The sequence below is a fragment of the Pteronotus mesoamericanus genome, unplaced genomic scaffold, assembly GCF_021234165.1.
Source record: "Pteronotus mesoamericanus isolate MK-2021 breed Mesoamerican mustached bat unplaced genomic scaffold, CSHL_Meso_final contig_347, whole genome shotgun sequence".
Taxonomy (NCBI): Eukaryota; Metazoa; Chordata; class Mammalia; order Chiroptera; family Mormoopidae; genus Pteronotus; species Pteronotus mesoamericanus.
The window spans coordinates 10,061,584-10,081,120 of NW_026555137.1; the positions used below are offsets into that span (position 1 = coordinate 10,061,584).

General features: G+C 58.2%; 1 protein-coding gene across 1 annotated transcript in view; it reads left to right on the forward strand.

Annotated features, from left to right (window-relative positions):
• The window catches only part of CAPN2 (calpain 2), a 46,877-nt gene that overhangs the window by 18,423 nt on the left and 8,917 nt on the right, over window positions 1-19,537 (forward strand). Inside the window, exons 3-15 of the mRNA XM_054576634.1 lie at window positions 5,651-5,769; window positions 6,391-6,524; window positions 7,639-7,807; window positions 8,771-8,854; window positions 10,215-10,300; window positions 11,158-11,232; window positions 11,898-12,058; window positions 13,731-13,900; window positions 15,345-15,356; window positions 16,042-16,253; window positions 17,367-17,403; window positions 18,380-18,445; window positions 19,459-19,516. Of these exons, the coding sequence (XP_054432609.1) occupies window positions 5,651-5,769; window positions 6,391-6,524; window positions 7,639-7,807; window positions 8,771-8,854; window positions 10,215-10,300; window positions 11,158-11,232; window positions 11,898-12,058; window positions 13,731-13,900; window positions 15,345-15,356; window positions 16,042-16,253; window positions 17,367-17,403; window positions 18,380-18,445; window positions 19,459-19,516 (1,383 nt within the window). The remainder of the gene's footprint in view (window positions 1-5,650; window positions 5,770-6,390; window positions 6,525-7,638; window positions 7,808-8,770; window positions 8,855-10,214; window positions 10,301-11,157; window positions 11,233-11,897; window positions 12,059-13,730; window positions 13,901-15,344; window positions 15,357-16,041; window positions 16,254-17,366; window positions 17,404-18,379; window positions 18,446-19,458; window positions 19,517-19,537) is intronic.

Consider the following 19,537-nt stretch of genomic DNA (forward strand, 5'->3'; position numbering starts at 1 on the left):
TCTCATCTCCAGGGCGCCCCACGGGCCAAACCCCTCAGCAGCCAGAGGCTCTGGGGGCCTGCGGTTCCATCCGCGGAGACCAGCTCTGGGGCAGGGAGCAGTGCGGCCTGGACATGGGGGGCGCCCAGAAGGTACGAGGGGCTCCCCTGCAGCTCACCTCGGTCCGAGCCCTCAGGCCCCCAGGACGGTGGCTCTGAGATGCACGCACTACACAGGGCTTATCAACAGTAACCAAGTGTAAACAGACTTTATGCTTGGCCAAGAGGGCTACCAACACAGAACAACTGGAAAACCCGCCGGGATAGGAAGGCAGGGGTTCAGGGCATGCTGTTCCGTGACAGTCCCTTGAGGGCCCTGGTGACATCCCCCTCACCTCTGCCAAAACTATCCACACCCAGATCTCTCTTTCTCAAGCCCCATCCATGCGGCGACATCCCAGGAGAGGCACATTCTGGGGCTTTCCTGGGGTTCTAGCCCGTTATAAGAGTCATCACAGTTTGCAGCATCGGTTGTCTGCCCTGCCCTGCCCTGCCCTGTCCTGTCCTGTCCTGTCCTCACCGGCTGTGCTGGGAGGAGACTCCAGTGACCTCTCCAACAAGGTCACCTCACCTGTATGGGAGCAAGTCACCGCAGGATTGTCCAGGGGAGAAGCTTTGTCATAAGTCATCTTAGGGAGGGCGGATCTGGGCCTTGATGATCAGGAGAACTGGGGATCTGAACCATCAGCCAGGAAGGGTGGGGCTGAGCAAGGCCACACCTGTGGGCAGCTGTATGACAGGTTTCCTTGTGGGGAGAGAACCCACCCGCGGGGACAGCCATCCAGGTAGAGTGAGCAGGAAGTCAGTGAGAGAGCACCGTGCCGCCCAGACACTGAGATGTAATCCAGCCACCCCACAAGGACAAAAGTGCCCAAGACAGGGTCCTCTGTAGGTGAATTAGAAATTGACACCTGTTTGCCCAGGAGACTCTTTAGGTTAGATATTAAAAGCACGTGCTCAGTTGGGACAGACCTGACGGGTCACTTATTAACCAGGCCTTTGGGCTGAGCCACCACCCTCCTTGAACCTCAGTTCCTCACCTATGGCAGAGGGCAGTCACAGCACCTACCGACCTCAGATTGCTTTGTGACAGTGAAATAGCATGACGATGTGCGGAGAGCGTTGAGCACAGGGCCTGGCACGCAGTGCGTCTCCATGAATGTAAACTATCATGATCTGGGTCCAGATCTTCGCACTGAGAAAGCTTATATGAGCAGAGAGTAAATCCATCAAAGAAGTGGGCTTGTCATGGGACTTCCCGTCCTAGTCAAAAATATTCTGCCACTTGGGTGAAAAAGGAAGGTAAGGAATCCAAAGTACAAAACTGGACCTCAAATGCTTCCCCTCGTTCCAGTCACCTTTAAGTCTTCTTCAACCCCAGCATTTGAAGATTTTAGTTATTTATTTTTAGAAAGAGGGGGAGGGAAGGAGAAAGAGAGGGAGAGAAACATCGATGTGCGAGAGATACATCAATCGGCTGCCTCTCACAGGCCCCCAGCTGGGGACCTGGCCCACAACCCAGGCAAGTGCCCCACCTGGGAACCGAACCAGGGGACCTTGGGGCCAGTGTTCCGTCCACTGAGCCCCACCAGCCAGGGCCAACGCCAGCATTTGGGCAGCTGGTGAAAACCTTGGTGCATCTTCACCGCAACGTGCCTCTGACTCTCGTCTCTTGTTTTTGCCGTGGCCGTAGTGCCATGGGCCCAGCTGTGCAATGACAGGCCACCCTCCTGTTGCCTTAGTGCCTTATGTTGCGTCGAATAGGCGGCATGCTTTAATATTTCATGAACTGATAAACGTTAGGCTATCAAAATACAGTATAGGATTTCAAGAAGTGGCCAGCTTGTCACCCCTTAGTTTGAAATTTGAAAAATGCAGTTGGATATTCCTAGCGGGGCCTTTCCCTAGTTACAGGCATCAGGCACTTTGAACCAAGGTATAGTTTTTAAACAAAACCCAGCATTTGGGTTGAAAGGATTGGCCTGTGAGAGCAGCTAATTATCCAGTATATGAACTTTCTGAGTTCCAATTTCTTCATTCCCAAAAGGTGATGATAATAGTAAGGATAAAATTCTCATAAGATTTCTGCAAAGATCAAATAAAATGGGGAATGTGTTCTTTGTAAACTGCAAAGTACTTTGCAAAATGTCAGCTCCTTGTCAGTTTGGTTTTTGTTGGTTTTTTGGGTTTTTTTTTTAGTTTTGGTTTTGGAGGGTTTGTTTTGTTTTGTTTTGTTTTTATTCCTGCTGGTGGAAAGGACATAGACTAGATGTCAAAAGTCCAGGTTCTGGCCCCTGCTCTGCTGCTTCCAGGATGTTTTCCGTGACCTCAAACAAGTCACTTAATCCCTTAAAGCCACAGGTGCGTCATCTAAGAAACACTCAGGGATTTTGAATCCTTTCAAAGGAAACAAGTTAAAGGAAAATAGCAAGAGACGAAGAAAGCAATCCTTTCCAAAGAATGGGGGAGGTAAGGTCTAGTGTCCACCTGGGCGATCCGGAGAAATGCGTCTGAGATGCGAAGGAAGGAAGAAAACTGGAAGCCACGGGCTTGCTTCAGCAGCACATGTGCTAAAATCGTGAATGATACAGAGATGGCGATACAGAGACGATTCTCACGGCCCCTGCGCCAGGGTGATGCGCAAATTCATGAAAACTGGGAGCCGTGAGGCGTGGCCACTGATTTCTGGGGCGTGGCAAGAGCACCCAGGTCTGGGAGCGGGTAGCAATCTGAGGCAGGTGCACAGCCAGCACTAACCTAGGTGCATGACCCACTAAAAAAAAAAAAAAAATAGCACCTCTACCTGAAACCAGGGCTTCACACACGCAGTCACTGTCCCATGAATAGCGACACTGTCAGCTGGGACCCCCACGCCTGCAAAGGCAATCGACCCGTCCCGCAGAGAGAGACCCGTGTAACGCCCCGACACACGCACGGTGTCCACGCATCGACTCTTGGTACGAAGGGGAGCAGAGCAGGAGGGCGCTGGGGTGGCTTCTCCGCAGTCAGACAGGCCCAGGCAGCCCTTCTGGGGGCGCTCAGGGATCTGAGAGGAGACCCTCAGGAGCCAGGGGGTAACTGGCTTAAGAACGTCTGCCACTGGAATCCTGTCGCCTGGACCCACTTTGTCCACAAGCCTTTCTGCCTCCAGACCCAAGGCCAAGCATTTTGGAAGATTCCTAGAGAAGCTCGAATCAGCCCAAGAAAAACAAGAATCATAGGCACCTCCGGGTTCCCAGAGAAGGGCTGAGGTCATGAAAAGAGGGACGGATTGAAGGGGAAGATCTCACGCCCCCCGGGAACGCGGTGAATTTGTTCCCCAGGATGGATGGTATGATAAGGTTGAACTGGGAGATCAGTGGGTGCACAAGAGAGGCCTGAAGGTCACCTGTTTGCTGATCGCCTGGTCCGTACCAGGCAGCGTGTGGAATCAGCGGCAGGAGAAAGCCCCTGTAGGTAGATTCCCATCCCCACCCATCCGGGGCTCCTCCGCTCCTTTCCCACGGCCAGAGCTGAAGCCTCTCACTGCCAAGTTCCTCTGCAAACTGTTTATTCTCGACATGTGAAAGAGCCTAGCTTGATTTATAGAAAGGCCGAGTTGACCCGAAGGGCTGGCTCAGAGCTTTAATGGAAATACCACACCTTTCAAACTTTAGCTCTCGAGCTGTTGGCAGTGCGCTTAACCTCCCCAGCCTCGCCATCTCAGCTTTACTGTGGAGACAGTCCTGCCGCCCTCCTCCTAGAGCAGCCGTGAGGGATAAATGAGATAATGAAACTGAAGCGCTGAGGATAGTGGCGGGCACATATTCGCTGAGGAAGGCCTCAGCAACGAGCGGCCGTTGCCCACATTCCCCTGGCAGACAAGTAGCAGGAACTTGTAGTCCTGCATAGTGGCTAAGGAGACGGGGAAGTGATCAATTTATGTAACGGGAAGGTCCAAGGCAGATTTGGCTTCAGGTACAGCTTGATCCAGGAACTCACGTGATTTCACCAGCACCTGGTGTTTCTCTCTCCAGCTCTCAGCCCCTCTTCCTGCAGAGCAGGCTCTGTTTTTCAGACAGGTTGTCCGTCCCACAGACACAAAGTGGCTTCAGCCGCTGCAGACCATGCATCACAACAGAGTCAGCGCAGTCGAAGAGGCCACCTGTCCACTTCTCCCCAGGCATAAGCGATAGTCTCATTTCGCCTCATTGGCTCTGGCTGGGTCACACAGCAGCTTCCCTGAGCCAACCATGGGAGCCAGGAGAGAATGGGCCGGAGAGAGCCGTGGGCACACACCTGGCATTGGGGGCAGAGCCAGCACCACTGAAACCTCACAGCTGGAGAATGTGGGGAGGCTGGTTTCTCGGAGCGACCTTGGTGTTCCCAAGTGGAAAGCAAACGACTAGCTAACAACAGGTGAATCACAGCACCAAGCACCCACCCAGCTGAAGGAGCCAGAGGGCTTGTTAGACTTCCTTTGGTTGCTGACTCACTGGGGACAGCTGTGTCTCCCCTGACCTGACCACAGAGTGACATGTCACCGGTACACAGAGGCCTCAAAGAGCGCCACCCATCCTTTCTGAACGCAGATCAGCTCAAAAACCCCTGGGATGCTCAGTAGTCAGCCAGGATGCAAAGAATGCAGTGAACTTTAGTTAGCATTGAATTAGACTTGCCAAATAGTAAAAATGAATCCAACAATGAGCATTCATCTCGTCGAAGTCTATTTCCTATTGTTGTCACAGAAAGCGGGCACCCCTTGAGAACGGCATAAGCGGCCTCACTCTCTGCAGGCCAGCCTGGGGTGTGGCCGGCGCCAGCTCGCTTCCAGTTACCCACGCAAAAGGGCCACGGTGCTGAGCACAGCCAGGACACCAAATGGACATAGGGCCTTACTCACGCGCGCCCACCACACCTCGCACAGGTACCCAGATGTCACCGAGGAGGCTCCGGAGGCGCGAGGCTGCCTGGACAGCTGCCATCCTGACTGTCCCTGGCCTTATCCGCCGCCCCCCTGCATGGTGCGCACCCCCAAGAAGTGATCCGGGCCCACTCGCGTGCCCGCGCCCCTCCTCAGGCCAGAGCCCAGCCTCTGTGCTGTCTCTGGCTCCGGGCTCTTGCCTTTGCGTCTCTGGGCGCTTCTGCCCTTGGAGGGCCTGCTGGTCCCTGTTCTCCGGGCTCTGCATCCTTCTCCCGGGAGACGTCCAACGTCCCACTGCTTCCCATCTCTCACCACGTTTCCTTCCTCTCTCTCAGACACACCTTTAGACCCCTTGTTCCCAGAAGTCCCTGCTGTGAGCGGATTCCTCACTCCAGGATGCTCCTGCCCAGCATCTCTGGGGCCCTGGGCCTGGGCTGGGCCGCAAGGACGCCGTCCAGCCAGCACACAGCTCTGGGCCTTTCAGAGAACGAGTTCTCCCCTCGCCACCAGCCACAATCACCACCAAAACGCTTCCCCTGGGCACTCCCCGCACAGCCTCAGCCCAGCCCTCCTGCCCGCGGGTCACAGAGGGTCCTCCGAAACGTGGCTCGGCCAGCACGACGGAGGCTTCCAGCTCGCAGGGGTGGGGCGGGTGTCTAGCATCCCGGCGCTGAGACCCCTCTGAGAGCTCCCTGTGCCGTGTCCCCAGGTGACTGCTGGCTGTTGGCGGCCATCGCCTCCCTCACCTTGAATGAAGAAATCCTGGCGCGTGTCGTCCCCTTAAACCAGAGCTTCCAGGAAAACTATGCAGGGATCTTCCACTTCCAGGTAACTTAGGGGTGGGCCCGAACTTCTCCTCCACAGGTCCTGGGGAGCCAAGGAGCAGCTCCTGGGAGCTGGGAACAGGTCCGGGGACGGGGGACAGATCCGTTGGCATGGCCGAGCTCATCTGTCCCCAGCGTTTGCAGACTCCTGCAACCTGCCATTCTACAGAGGACACAGAGAAACAGCAGAAAGCTCCCTGGCCCGGCCCCGACTCAGGACCCTAGGAGGGCAGCGGTGGGGGGCCTCTTGGACCGGCAAGGGAGGCAGATAGAACAGTCTGAGTTAGGAAGTCCTTCCCAGGTGTTAAAAGAAGTGTATTATTTGAGGTCTGAGACAGGATGTTAAGTGACTGCTCATTGTCCTCCTTTGCTGGTGGTGAGTGAGAAATATTTTTAAAAGCTGAAGGTGCAGGGCAGAGTGCATGCCTACAGGAGATTCAGAAGAAGCGCCTGCTCCCAGGGGGGCTCAGCGGACCCTGGGTGCCCCGTTCCACCGCAGAGGGTTTTGTGGGGGGAAAAATGGCCGAGGGACACCGGCCGCAGCTGAGGCTCAGAGACGCCACACTGCCACCGCCGGCTGCGCCAGCCCGCCCCACGCACGCCCTTCCCTGCCTTTGTCCCCCAGTTCTGGCAGTACGGTGAGTGGGTGGACGTGGTCGTGGACGACAGGCTGCCCACCAAGGACGGGGAGCTGCTGTTTGTGCACTCGGCAGAGGGGAGCGAGTTCTGGAGCGCGCTGCTGGAGAAGGCCTACGCCAAGTAAGTGGCCGCGCCCTTCCCTGTGACCGCCTGGCCCCAGCCGCCCTGCGTTCTGAGAAAAGCCAGGACCTACTCAAAGACTGCTTGAGTAGAGGACCTATTCCCTAGAAGAACTATGTTGGCCTAAACTGGGCTCTAAAGTCAAGGAGACAATGCACGCAAGGGGCCTGGGCTCACAACCCCCTGACAAATGACCTGCGCTGCCAATGTAACCAAATGCACAGGAGCAAATTGTGGGGCTGAGCGTGCCAGCCTTGAGCAGGACCTTCTACTTCCTTGGCAGGTCTTGTTATATTTTTGTCAGCTAAATACAGCAAAGAGCTGTTGCCCATGGGCAAAACCATGCACTGCAGAGGTATGAAAATTATGGAAATGGGCCCAGAAGGGGCGGTGTCTCTGATTAGAAATGGCTTTCCATATTCTCTTCCCAGCTGCGCCCCACCCTCAAGGCCCAGAGTCCAGCTGCCCGGTGCTCAGCGCTGCCACCATCCCCTCCAGAGCGGCCTCAGCCCGGCCACGCTGCTGGGCTCAGTCCCTTGAGGTGGCCAGCTTTAAGGCATCGGGGGATTTCTGTACTCACAGCCCCTGCCCGGGAGGACGGCTGGGCGCACATGCCCAGCCATGAGAATCTGGCCCTGGGAGCCACTTCCAAGTCATGTGCTCAAGTCGTAGAGCCAGAGAAGCCCCAGGGTGCCCCAAGGACCATGGGGAGCGATAAGGCCCCCAAACACTGCCTGCTGCTCCAGGAAAGTGCCCCCATTATCAAATCGTTGTCTCTTTAAAGCTACAAATGCCAAATAGCTCAGCAGCAGACCTCCCCTCTCCTGTCAAGAGGCAGGAAGAATCAATACGGGAGGCGGGCCCAGATGATCACTGAGGGCCGTCCAGCACTCAGGTTCTATGAGGTTTTCGAGAAACTTTCCAAGTGCCAGGGAAGTGGTAACTGGGGAGACAGTGACTGGCCCTCGTGGGCACCCTGAGTCGGAGACAAAGGCAAGGAGAACCTGCGCGGGGGGTCCCTGGAGCGTCCAACAAAGGAGGCGCCAGGAAAGCGGCGCCATGATAGGCCGCGGCATTGGCACCAGCTGACAGCAGCCCCTCTGCCCTCCGGCAGGATCAACGGGTGCTATGAGGCGCTTTCGGGGGGCGCCACCACCGAGGGCTTCGAGGACTTCACGGGCGGCATCGCTGAGTGGTATGAGCTGAAGAAGGCACCTTCCAACCTATTCAAGATCATCCAGAAGGCCCTGCAGAAAGGCTCCCTCCTGGGCTGCTCCATCGACGTAAGTGCCAGCCTCCCCCCCCCCGCCACCCTGCGCCTGGCCTGCTGCTCCGGCTGGAGGGAGCCCCCAGCAGAGTGCGGGAAACGCACTGCCCCGTCCACAGCATTAGCCCATCCCTGTCCGCCTCAAGGAGCATCTCCCGGACCCGGGGTTGCTAGGCAACAGCCAGGCTGTCTGGGGTACAAGTGAAGGGGCAATGGTACCTACCTCCAGCCCTTCCCTCTCCAGCCCACTTCCCGCCCTCAGCCTCCTGTGAATCTCCACTCAGGCCACGGGTTCCTGTGGAGCCCCCTGCCCTCTGCGGGTCCCTAGGGGACCCCTCCTCTGCAGGGCCTGTGCCTACTCCCAAACCCTGTCCTATGCAGGACCTGGTCCCTGTGGGACAGAGAACAGAACCCCTGGCTCTCGGGGCCCAAATATCCGTCCAAGTCCAGGCAGGGATTCTCAAACTCCTGCTGAAGGCCATGTGGAGGCAAAAGACCCTTCCTACCCACAGCCCATTTCCGATTTACCAAATACCCCGTGCTGGGCCAGTTGGTGCTGTCTGGTGACTGTCCTGAGCCCAGGCGCTCACCAGCCCTCTCTCCTTGCTGTGCCCTAACCGCCTGCCTCAGCCTGCGGGAATCGGTGAACGCGCCTGGCACGCGTGTTCATGCAGGTGCTCCCTCTCCCCGAAGGTTATTGCGCTTAGCCTTTGCTCTGGTTGTAAACCGGGGGCTCAGCACCTGAAAATGGTAGCAGGACAGGGTCCAGGTGCGGCGAGAGCACCCCTCTGTGTCCTGCCAGGGCCGCGCGCTCCGTGACCACGCCTTCCCGGGCCACGCCCCCAGGGACCAGGCCCTCCCTGGCCACGCCCCTGCAGTTTTGGGGCCCCCATCCAGGCCTGTCGGACCCCAGGGAGCCAGGGAGGGGTGGGGGCAGGCAGGATGCGCCAGCCAGGGCTGATTCTTCCCTTGTTCCCAGATCACCAGTATGGCAGACTCAGAGGCCATCACGTTCCAGAAGCTGGTGAAGGGGCACGCGTACTCTGTCACTGGAGCCGAGGAGGTAACGCCCGCAGGGGTTTTTCAGGGATCTTTCTTTGCCTGTGACTGCCGGGTGGGGCCCCCGTGTTCCCACAGCTGTTTCTAAACAGGCCTCACATTCCTGAAGTTCAGACAGGACTCGCTGGGCTGTCCTTTCTGGTCCCTTCCGGAGCTTCGGGTCTCCAGCCCCGCCCTGCCCTCTGGTGGCCGCAGGGTCCAGCGCCAGGCGCTCAGATTTTACTGAGTTTTGGAACTCAGTAAACCTTACGCTTCTGGGCCAGCCAGAAAGAAAAGAAAGGATATTTTACTTCTGCATAGCGTTTTATACTCTCTAAAGTGCTTTCACATCCAGCCTCCCAAAAGCATTAGTGCCCAAATTAGTGTTCAGATCTGACCCTGTCTCTTACCAGTTACGTGGTCCGAGCAAGTTACTTAAACTCTGTCCCTTAGTTCCCTCACCTTTAAATTAGAAATATTAATATGCATCGTAAGGTGGTTGTGATTCTGTCAAGTTGATATATGTAAAGTGCTCAGACTGTGCCTGAAACATTGTGTCTAAGTCTATATTATTATTATAAATATATTGAGCAGTCCAAGTTCACTATTGATTACTAAACCCAGACCAGACCCAAGTCTTCTAATATGCCCAGTGGTTTTCTTTTTGCCTTGATTTTTGTTGCCCTACCCCCACCCACACACATATCTTTTTATTTTGAAAAATTTCAACTTTCTGGAAAAGTTGATAGTATAGTAAACATACAATGCTATTTCCCTAGAATCAACAGTTGTTAACATTCTGCCACATGTGTTTGGTCTCTCTGTGTGCGGTTACTTTATTCTGAGCCATTGGAATGTAACTTGCAGATGTTACAACACTTCAGTTGCATTACCTAAAAATCCCAGTCTTCTTCTCCGGCCCAATAAAATAAACACTAATTTAATAACATCATCCAATATATAGTCCGTATTTATATTTGCGCCCAAACATCCTTTATAGAGTGCCCCCCAATCCAGGATTCAATCAGGGATCAGGCACCGCGGTTGCTCATCACCTTCTGACAGGCCGTCAGCTGCCCTGAGCTCCTGGGACAGGAGCACATCCTGTTATGGCTCACCTGTGGTTTGGAGGTGAAGCGCCCGTGCAGAGTCTAGAGCACGTGCCTTGTGCCTCAGGCTCACGACAGATGTGGAAGAGCCTGGGTCCTCCAAGGGCCGGGTCCTAGGGGCCGTTGAGGCTGGGCAGCGGTGGGGCTCGGCCTTTGTGTGCCTCCCCCCAGACCCGTATAACCCGGACTCAACCCCCTAGCTCAGGGGGAAGGAGGCTTCGTGCCCAAGAACCCCCAGACCTGGCTTGAGCTCAACACCTCCCTCCCGCCCTGCAGGTGGAAAGCAGAGGAAGCCTGCAGAAACTGATCCGCATCCGAAATCCCTGGGGAGAGGTGGAGTGGACCGGGAAGTGGAGCGACAAGTGAGGAGGGCGTGCTGGGCCTGGGGTGGCGGGGGCACCCTGCCGGGAGGCTCCGGGGAAGTGGGGGGGGCACGTGCACGATGCTGAGGAACAGGCCCCGAGAGCACAGGCCACACCGAGGGGGACCCACGGGGCAGGCGGGCCCCCGAGACTTCAGGAACCAGCTCATCCCAGGCCTCTGGGAGCCTTTCCTAAGGCCCAGGGCTGCTGCGACGCTCACTCTTCTCATCCCCTCCTGCTCCATCCTTCCCTCACTCAGATCTGCCTGCTGTTGGCCCTTCGGGGGGGGGAAAAACACACACACCTTTCCTTCCCCCAAGCCCTTGTTCACTTCCAAGGATGTAAACTGTGTGCCTAGGACCAGAGAGAAGTCCCTCTGGTGATTCCAGGGCTGCCTGGTGCACCTATTCCACCTGCAGGGGGCGAAGTCTCCCATGAGCCCATCGTGTCGTGACCTCCCCCTCCCCCGCCCCCGCCCCTGCCCCCGCACTGACAGTTCTGACACCTCTTCCTGGCCGCTCCCAAGGCAGAGGGAGGCCAAGACGAGCCGCTCCTGGGCCGTGGCCCGGGGCCCCTTGAAACTGCTGCCAGCCTGTCCCAGCTTGGGCCGCGGCGCCCCCTCGTCTCTGTCCGACGGGCTGTGTCCCTTTCCCGTGCTCTCCCTCGCTACACTCTGCCAGGACGACACGTCCTCTCGCCGGCTCCCTGCACCCCTCAGTCACGGGTGCACACCTGCGTCACTTCCCTCCCCGACTGGGGCCTGGGCCCTCAGACGCGAGCCGCGTGTCCCGGGCCCCAGTCTCGGGGGCTCCGGGGACATTAGTTTCTGACGGCTCTCCCGTGACATGGTTTTCCAGCTGCCCGAACTGGAACACCATCGACCCGGAGGAGAGGGCCAGGCTGACCCAACGGCAGGAAGACGGGGAATTCTGGTGAGATGATCGCAGCGGAGGCTCCCAGAGACGAGGTGTCTGCGCCACCACCTTTGCTAGGAGAGGAGTGAGACTGTCATGTTGGGGGCTCAGGGGCACAGGATCCGGCTTTTCTTGTTGCTTTAAATCACTGTAAGGCCCAGAGCAAAAACATTCTCCAAGCTCTTCCGTTTGTCACTCCCCACCCTGGGGTTTAGGAGCTGAGCAGCCGCACAGAGAAGGCTGTGAGGAGCCCGCGGTCACGCTCAGATCCCAAGAGAAAACAGGGAACAGGGGCATTTCCCAGGAGGTTCATCCCAACTCCTTAAGAACCTGGTCCCTTAGGGAGCACAGGGGCCCGCATGTGCGTGTGTCTCTGCCGCGCTGTGACCACCTCCGCCGACTACTCGCCATTGACCAGACTGCGCCCGTGGGCTGCTGTCTCGTTTCGTTCTTGGGGCTCCCGCTTTCACAGACGAGGGCTCTGAGCTTCAGAGAGGTTTCAGCCTCGGGCTCAGTCACCCGGCAGACTGTGGTGGCCCCGGGACTGGAACCTGTGCCTTCTTGTTGCGGGCCTGGCGGCTGTGCGGGCCTGAGGCGCTGTCCCCGGCCTCTCTGCCTGGCTTTGGCCGGGGCTGCCCGGTGTGCCCTCCTGTAATCGGGTGCCCCTGCCTCTCCTCTGCCAGGATGTCTTTCAGCGACTTCCTGAGACACTATTCCCGCCTGGAGATCTGCAACCTGACCCCCGACACCCTCACCAGCGATTCCTACAAGAAGTGGAAGCTCACCAAGATGGACGGGAACTGGCGGCGGGGCTCCACGGCGGGAGGCTGCAGGAACTACCCGAGTAAGGCCGCCCAAGGCCACCGCGCCCTGCCGTGCCGCACCCCAGCCGGGCAGCGCGGAGGGGCAGCTCCTGCCAACCGGGACCCTCTGCTCTCCTTCCCCGAGTCTCCCTGTCCACAGCCTTCCCTGCTTATCAGCCCGCTCACCTGCTGCGCTCAGCGGCCCCCTCCCCAGGCTGAACCCAAGCCTTGCTGGTTCTGTGACTTCCCCGCAGGCCCCAGACTCCCTGTACGGTGGCCTCCCCAGCAGCCCACGGAGGAAGCACTCAGCCCCACTTCTGCTCAGCCCTGCTGATTGCCCGGCAACCCTAGTGCCCAATTCACTTGGCACATGTGGATGGGCCCTGCTCCAGTCTCTCCTCTGGCCCGTCCTCCAGGGATCCTCCCGACTCTCTTGCCTTGATGTCCCTTAGAGACATCTAATCAGGATGGCACCTGCCAGTTAGGGGGCGCAGTTGGGGGCTAGGAATACACATGATTCCACGGAATCGTCACAACCAAATTTGGAGGAAGGTCCTTTATGATCATCTCCACCTGTAAGATGAGGGTTTGCAGAGGGTAAGGGATGCCCCGGCTGGCGGATTGTAGAGTGCATATTTTAGGTTCCGTGGTGGCAGGTCACGGTCAGATATTGATTGTCTGTTACCAATGAGGAAACGGAGGCTCTGAATGGCCACAGAGCAAGTAGTCGGCCTGGACCTGCTGACTGGTATCACCTGTGTGATAAAAACATGCTCTGGTGTTTTTAATCCTTCCCCTAAAGTATGCAGCCACCAAGTGGCAGGGCCAGAGGCACTGGGGAGGCCTGACAAAAATGTCTCCCCTGCCCACTGGATCAGGGATCACAGACTCTCTCTTAAGGGCCAGAGAGAAAATACTTTTGGCTTGGAGGGCCATTCAGTCTCCATGGCAACTACTCGCCTGCACTGCTGTAGCCCGAAGGCGGCCATACTTAAAGGAATGGACATGGCTGTGTTCCAATAAAACTTTATTTACAAAAACGGGCCACCGGCAGCCCGCAGAGCCAGCATGTGCCAAACCCAGCACTAGGTGGCACCTTCGGTTCCACAGTTAGAGTTTTGTCCCACTAGGCAAGGGAAGGTGATCGGCACAATTCTCCTTAAACGGGAACGAGTCTCAGGTCCTTCCTGTAATTGGTCTGGGAAGCGGAAGGATGGAGACACCTGGGGGTGGCCAAGGGGACCAGGCCAGGAGGACAAGGGACACAGAAGGAGGGGACGTTCCTGGCGTCTGGGTTCACTGAGGGGGAGTGGGAGCTAGTCCCAGAGTCTCCTCAGCCAGGCCCATCTCTGACCTCCTGGGAGGGGACGGTACCAGGACAGGGGGCCGCAGCTCTGCCCACCCTGCTCCAGGGCGACAGAAAAGGTCTCCAAGACAAGCCAGCCTGGGGCGAGCGGCAGGGCGCTGCAGGGGAAGTTCCTCATTTAGGCCCCGTGACATTCAGACAAGTGCAAGCCGTCCCAGCGCCCTCCCCTGCTCCCACCCTGACGAGCTGCTGGCCAGTCCCCCCCTCCACCCTGGTTCATCCGCCCCAGGGTCTGCCACCACTTCCCTCCCCGCAGCCCCCACGTCTCTGTCCCGAGACAAGGACAGAGCTCCTCCCCCGAGGCCCCCCGCTCCGGGAAACTGACCCCAGCCCCGCTTTGGCCACAGACACCTTCTGGATGAACCCTCAGTACCTGATCAAGCTGGAGGAGGAGGACGAGGACCAGGAGAACGGCGAGAGCGGCTGCACCTTCCTGGTGGGTCTCATCCAGAAGCACCGGCGGCGGCAGAGGAAGATGGGCGAGGACATGCACACCATCGGCTTCGGCATCTACGAGGTGGGCAGAGCGGGCTGCGGCTCCTTCGCTCCTCGCGGCCCCTGTGAGGGAGGCTGCCCCTCCCTCCCCCCCACCCCGACCCCTGCAACAGGCAGAGCCAGAGATGGGACCCCAGGCAGGGAGCATGGCCCAGGAAGAGCAAAACTGCAGGGAAGCCCCTGCACTCGCCTTGTGTCACCGGGAGGTTCCAAGCCCTTGGCTGGACTCCCAGAGCCAGCTTGCTGGGAGTTCCACATGTCCCCATGTCCCTTCTCATGTGCCCCCCAGGCCTGGCACCCTGGTTGGCCCACTAATCCCTAAAAAACAGGCCACTGAAGCTGAGAACAGAGTATCCTGGGCCCGCACCAGGAAATACTGGGGAGGCGGGGCAGGAACGGAGCCAGCGGTCCCGTGGGTCACAGCCCAGCCAGGCCGTTGGCCTGGAGCTCAGGACAGAGAACAACCGGGCCGCTGGCTGGAGCCTGTTCCCGCACAGACGCGCTCACTGCCTGAGTGTCCCCCTTTCTTTCTGCACCACATTAAAGAAGCGCCAGCCACCATGTGACGGCCTCCTCTCCCTCTCGGGTGGGGGTGGAGACGACCCGACAGGCTGTCCCCTGGACACCCCTCCCCCCGAGGCCTTCCTGCCGCACAGAACAGAGCCTCTCACAACCCTGCGTCTGTGGAGGGAGAGGGACCAGGGAGGAGGCAGGGCAGCCGAAGAGGGTGTACTAGGGTGTGACAGATGGAGCCAGGGGGCTGTGTGTGGAGTGGCTCCCGAAGGTCACGTGGTCCCATCTTTTCCCAGCCCCTTGGCAACCTGAAAACAGCCAGGGCGGGGAGCAGGGCTGTTTACACCATGGGAATCAGCAACTACTACAAATCAGGGCGAAGGCTCTCCCCGAAGGGCCCGATCCCAGCTCAGCACTGGGGGTGGGGAGAGCCTCTGGGAAGACCCTGGGTGGTCACTGGTCCCATTTCAGAGATACAGAAGCAGAGGCCAGAAAGGGGGGGAATGACTCGCCCAAGGACATGCGGACTGGACGCGGCCGACAGAAGCCTCGCGCCGAGGCCGCTGGCTCCTGGCCGGGGCCGGGGAGGGGCGCCCACCTGGCGGGGTGGCTCCATCCTACAGCAGAGCCCTGCATTCCCTACAGGGAGGCGGGCGTGGGCTTGGCGTTGGCTGCTGGGCAGCCGGAGACAAGCCGCGGCGAAGCTGCGTGCCTCGCCGGGATGCTCTCGAACCCGGGAACGGTGCTGAGGGCTTGTCCACATTATTGCTGGGTCATAAGGTTTTCCCTTAAATGCGGGAATGCGTTCCTTGGAAAAAATCCCTATGTTGGTTTCGTCACTATTGCTCAAGATCCCGAGAAAGGGGTTAGCAAAGGAAATGACCACAGCGGCGGCGTGTCTGTACACAGCTTCCCAGAACCGGAATCGAGCGCAGGCTTCTTTATCTTTGCAGGTTCCGGAGGAGGTACGTCTGGCGTATGTCACCCGCTGTCCCTGGGGCTCAGGTTCAACAAGTAAAATGCTTAGACTGTCGGCCCGGAGGTCTTGTGACGTGTGGGCAGGGGCTGGTGGCTGGGAAGGGTATGTCCCTGGACCCTCTAGGTCAGCGGTCCCCAACCTTTTCAGCACCAGTTTTGTGGAAGATGGTGGTGGGGAGGCGGGGCTCAGGTGAGCTTGGCTCCCCACGCCATGGGTGTCCTAACAAGCCAGGGGCTCTTGCTCAAGGGGATGTTGCTCAGGTCCCAGATGCCACTGGGAAGCGAGCTTAGGGCACAGGGTCTTGGGCTGCCCCAATGGGGGCCACCGCCGTCCCAGGCCTGGTGGAGGCTGTGCGTGGGTTACTTCTGGGTGGACGGTCTCTGGTCCCAGGACACAGGGGGCTCTTCGAGTCCTGCAGTGCTCCTGACACCTGCCCGAAGGGACGGGGTGAGCCCTGCAGATTATAAGAGGACGTGGGGACACAGAAGGAGACCTAGCTCTGCCACTTGAACCAAATTCCTGCCATGTAGACACTACCCCTCCCTGAGAGTCACTTAGAGGAAGGGACCTCTCTGCAGAGCTGGCCGAAGGGGAGGTCCCCTGTCGCAGGTGCCTCTGCGCTCCTCAGCGAGCACGTGTCTGCCACCCACTTGTTTCTGTCTGTTCATCAGTTTGCCGGACAGACCAACATCCACCTCAGCAAAAACTTCTTCCTGACGCACCGAGCCCGGGAGCGCTCCGACACCTTCATCAACCTGCGGGAGGTGCTCAACCGCTTCAAGCTGCCGCCGGGGGAGTACATTGTGGTGCCGTCCACCTTCGAGCCCAACAAGGACGGCGACTTCTGCATCCGGGTCTTCTCCGAGAAGAAGGCTGACTACCAGTAGGTCCTCACGCCTCTCCTTTCCTGCCGCCCGCCCCTTCTTGTTCCTGTCGCCGGCCTGTCCCGTGCGGAGCTCTGTGTTCCCCAAACGTCTGCCTCTTTTCCTGAGACCCCTCTGCCTGCCTCAAAGGGTTAGTGTGGGGGCTGCTGTGAGGAAGGACTGGTAGAATCGCACTCAGGTGAGCAAGAGAAACGGCCGCTCAGGACGTGTTTGGCTAGAAAGGCGCGGTTGTGGAGCAAATGGCAGAGTCTAATTTCACTGCATGATCACGTTGTTATTTGCCGTTTGGTGGCCTGTACTAGACTGGCCAGGAGCCCTGCCGCATCTTTTGGAGAAAGCCGGGAAGCCTCAACCCCCTCCGCTCTCCTGCTCTCCAGTGTGAGCTCCCTCTCCCAACGGGACCCCCCGGCCACAGTCACCTCTCAACGCGTCTGCCTTCCTCGTCCCAGGATATCCACCTGATTCCAGCTGTCACCACCCAGGGGCCCCCTACCCTTTCTTCTTCTTTAGTTAGGACTCGTGGGGCCCAGTTTCAGGTCCCAGGGGGCCTGAGGGAAACCCTCCTGAGCTTAAGCACCATCACTGCGGAGCAAAGGACCAGCTCTGCGCCCAGAAGGGGCCTGGGGTAAACGAACCGCGGCCCGAGCCCCGAGTATTGAGAGGTCACAGCCGGGCCTCCTCACCCTCTGCCTGCGCCCACCCTGAGAACAAGGAGGCCGCGGTGCGCACCTCCGGTTTCAGTGTCCGAGGTCTACGAGGGCAACGAGTGTTCTGAACCTGAAAAGCGTTTCCTCCAGGCCAGGCAGGGCGCGGGGTTGTCTGGGGTGCCAGCCCCACAGTGCGGGGCCACCGTGCACTCTGATGACCAAAAGCCAGCCAACAAACAACAAACCTCCGACTGTCCACGCTGTCTGGCCGGGACTCTTCCTTGGGTCACTTCTGCCCTGGCTTCGGCTGTGTAGGGGACGCAGAAGGAACTAGGGCCGCGGGCAAATCGCTCTGCCCACCCCGTGCTGGGCCTCACATCGCACTTGCCGCTGAGCTGAGACTTCTGTGACTGTCCCTCCCACTCGCGTCCCTCCCAGTAACACACAGCTTCCTTCTGTTTCCAGAGTGGTCGATGACGAGATCGAGGGCAACCTGGAAGAGGTACTTGGGGCTCCTTGACTTCACCCGCTTGTCCTGGGCCACCCTGGGAGCAGAGGCGAACCAGCGATCCCAGTGGCGCAGGAGGTCCCCGGGGCGCCTTGAACATGGCAGGAAACTAAGGACAGAGTCGTGCCCTGGGCCTGCTCCAGTGCCTCCCGCACCGGCTACCGCCAGCAGTGGACCTGGGCAGCGCCCCGCCCGTCGGGCCGAGTGACCCGTGTGTGCGTGGGGTGTTGTGTAGGACAGGCCACTGGTGCTGTGCTGACCAGTGAGAGCTTCTTGTCACTTCACTTTCTGGGCCTCAGTTTTCTCTATAAAATGAAGGCGCTGGGTGACCAGATGTCCGAGGTCCCCGGGAGTTGTGATTTAGTGATAAATCCGGAAGGGTTGTGATGAACACAGCTCAGGAATTTCAGACGAGGCTGAGTCGTCCCAACTCCGAAGTCGAGGGAGGAGAAAACCACAGAGAGACGAAGGGGCTCTTCCTGCCATCCCAGACCGGAAGGCGTGTGCGTGATCCTCGCCGGCTCCTCAGTCGCTGAAGCTCTGTGCTTGTCCTTGTCCTCACAAGGACAAGCTGAGAGACTGCACAGTTTCAAAGGGCCTCTTGGGCTGTGCTCACCAGCCACCATCAAAACCCTTCTGGAACATTCTATTTAGTCTTAACGCTTCCAAATCCCCATTAAAGTAAATCATCAAAGGCCCTTTTGATTGAATGTGAGAGGACCCACCTCTGTGGGAAGTTTAGAGTATAACTCCTCCCAGAGTTGACATTCCCTCTCACGGGTTTTAACTAGAAAACAATTACTGCGTCTTTACCCTGTCCCCTCACCTCAATCCCAGCAACCTTACAGTTCAGGCCCAAGAGGGAGAGGTAGGGAAGGGCACTGGGATGGGGGAGGGGAGCCGCCCTGGAAGAGACGCCTGACGGTCCCCTCGTCTGGTCCATCGTCTCACCTCTTGTGTCATCTTCCAGATTGACGTCGACGAGGACAACATTGATGACGGATTCAGGAGGCTGTTTGCCCAGCTGGCAGGGGAGGTAGGCATTCCCAAATCCCTGTTGTGCACTCTGGTTGACACAAAGGAAAAGACAGTTTTCATCCCCGAAGAGACTTCTGTGGAAAGGCGAGGGGAAAGCAGGCTGGACCAGAGCCCAGAGCAACTGCAAATGGGACTCCGATCCCGCGCGGACCCCTTGCCTGCTCCCTCCCGGGACCACTACCCGCCGCGGCCCTTCCGAGCTCATGGTCAGCTCCGGCCTGTCCCTCCCGCCTTGGGATCTGGGCCTCACCCTGGGGCTCTTTCCTTTTTTTCTCCTCCACTCCCACTGACACATGACACTCGTCCCCTTCTCCTCAATTTTCAGAAAAATATTTGGGGAGATGGAAAGGTTTCAAATTTAAGAATGCAAGCAACTTACAACAGCATTATCAGACTTCCCCGTTCTTAAAAAAAAAAAAATCCCTCAGCCATATAGGCCTCAGTTGGCTACAAAGTTATCCAGCATTTTTCTTCCCGCAAGTCCAAGAAAAAGCCAACCTTAGTCTCAAACAATGGGGTCTGTCCCCAGTCACTCAGTGTGTGACGCTGAACAGAGATGCCCGGGCTCCCTAGGAGCCCCGTGCCTGCGGTATGGGGCGCGCTCTTCGAGGCAGAGGCTCTGCCCGGCTCTGCGGGAAGCCAGATCCGCGTTTCCAAGGGTGAGGACGCAGGCGGATGGGAGGGAAGGTGTGAGAGAACCACGCCGAGACCACAAACATGGGTAGCAGGGAGAATTTATCCTTTATAGCCTCTACTGCAAAGCGCTGGTGAATGAACTCTACCTGGAGCTTGCTGTGTGTCAGGACACTGTGTCTAGGTCCCAGGGCCTGGGGACAGCAGCAGCCTCTCGTGGGGGCTTGTTAGAAATGCACGTGCATGGACCCCAGCCCAGATCTACGTAGCGGGGGCCCCAGGGCTAAGTCCACGGCTTAGCCCGGGACGCTTCTGTGACTCTGTGAGTCACACAGATCCACGGGGGCCAATAACGATGCCCTGGTTGCATGCCCACAGGATGCGGAGATCTCTGCGTTTGAGCTGCAGACAATCCTGAGACGCGTCCTCGCCAAGCGTAAGTGTCCCCTCCTTGTAA